The sequence below is a fragment of the Phaethon lepturus genome, unplaced genomic scaffold (genome assembly GCF_000687285.1).
Source record: "Phaethon lepturus isolate BGI_N335 unplaced genomic scaffold, ASM68728v1 scaffold40711, whole genome shotgun sequence".
NCBI classification, from domain to species: Eukaryota; Metazoa; Chordata; class Aves; order Phaethontiformes; family Phaethontidae; genus Phaethon; species Phaethon lepturus.
Window position 1 is genome coordinate 1,090 of NW_010516260.1, and position 267 is coordinate 1,356.

Genomic DNA, 267 nt, shown 5'->3' on the forward strand with positions numbered 1-267 from the left:
CCTGGCCTTGCTCAAGACGGTCACCATCGTCCTGGGAGCCTTCATCGTCTGCTGGCTGCCGGCCTTCATCATCCTCCTCATGGACGCCTCCTGTCCCGTCCGGGCGTGCCGGATCCTCTATAAGGCGAACTATTTTTTTGCCTTCGCCACGCTCAACTCGGCCGCCAACCCCATCATCTACACGCTGCGGAGCAAGGACATGCGCCGGGAGTTCCTGCGGGTGCTGTGCTGCTGCGGGGCCGGGCGCCGGGACCAGCCCCCCGGCCG

At 65.9% G+C, this 267-nt stretch overlaps 1 protein-coding gene across 1 annotated transcript in view; it reads left to right on the plus strand.

Moving 5' to 3' along the window:
* S1PR2 (sphingosine-1-phosphate receptor 2) overlaps positions 1–238 on the plus strand; it is a gene marked incomplete at its 3' end in the record, with an annotated part of 1,297 nt that extends 1,059 nt beyond the window's left edge. The window contains exon 2 of the mRNA XM_010296005.1: positions 1–238. This exon is cut by the window's left edge and continues 30 nt beyond it. Coding sequence (XP_010294307.1) covers positions 1–238 — 238 coding nt within the window.
* Between the last annotated feature and the right edge of the window lie 29 nt (positions 239–267).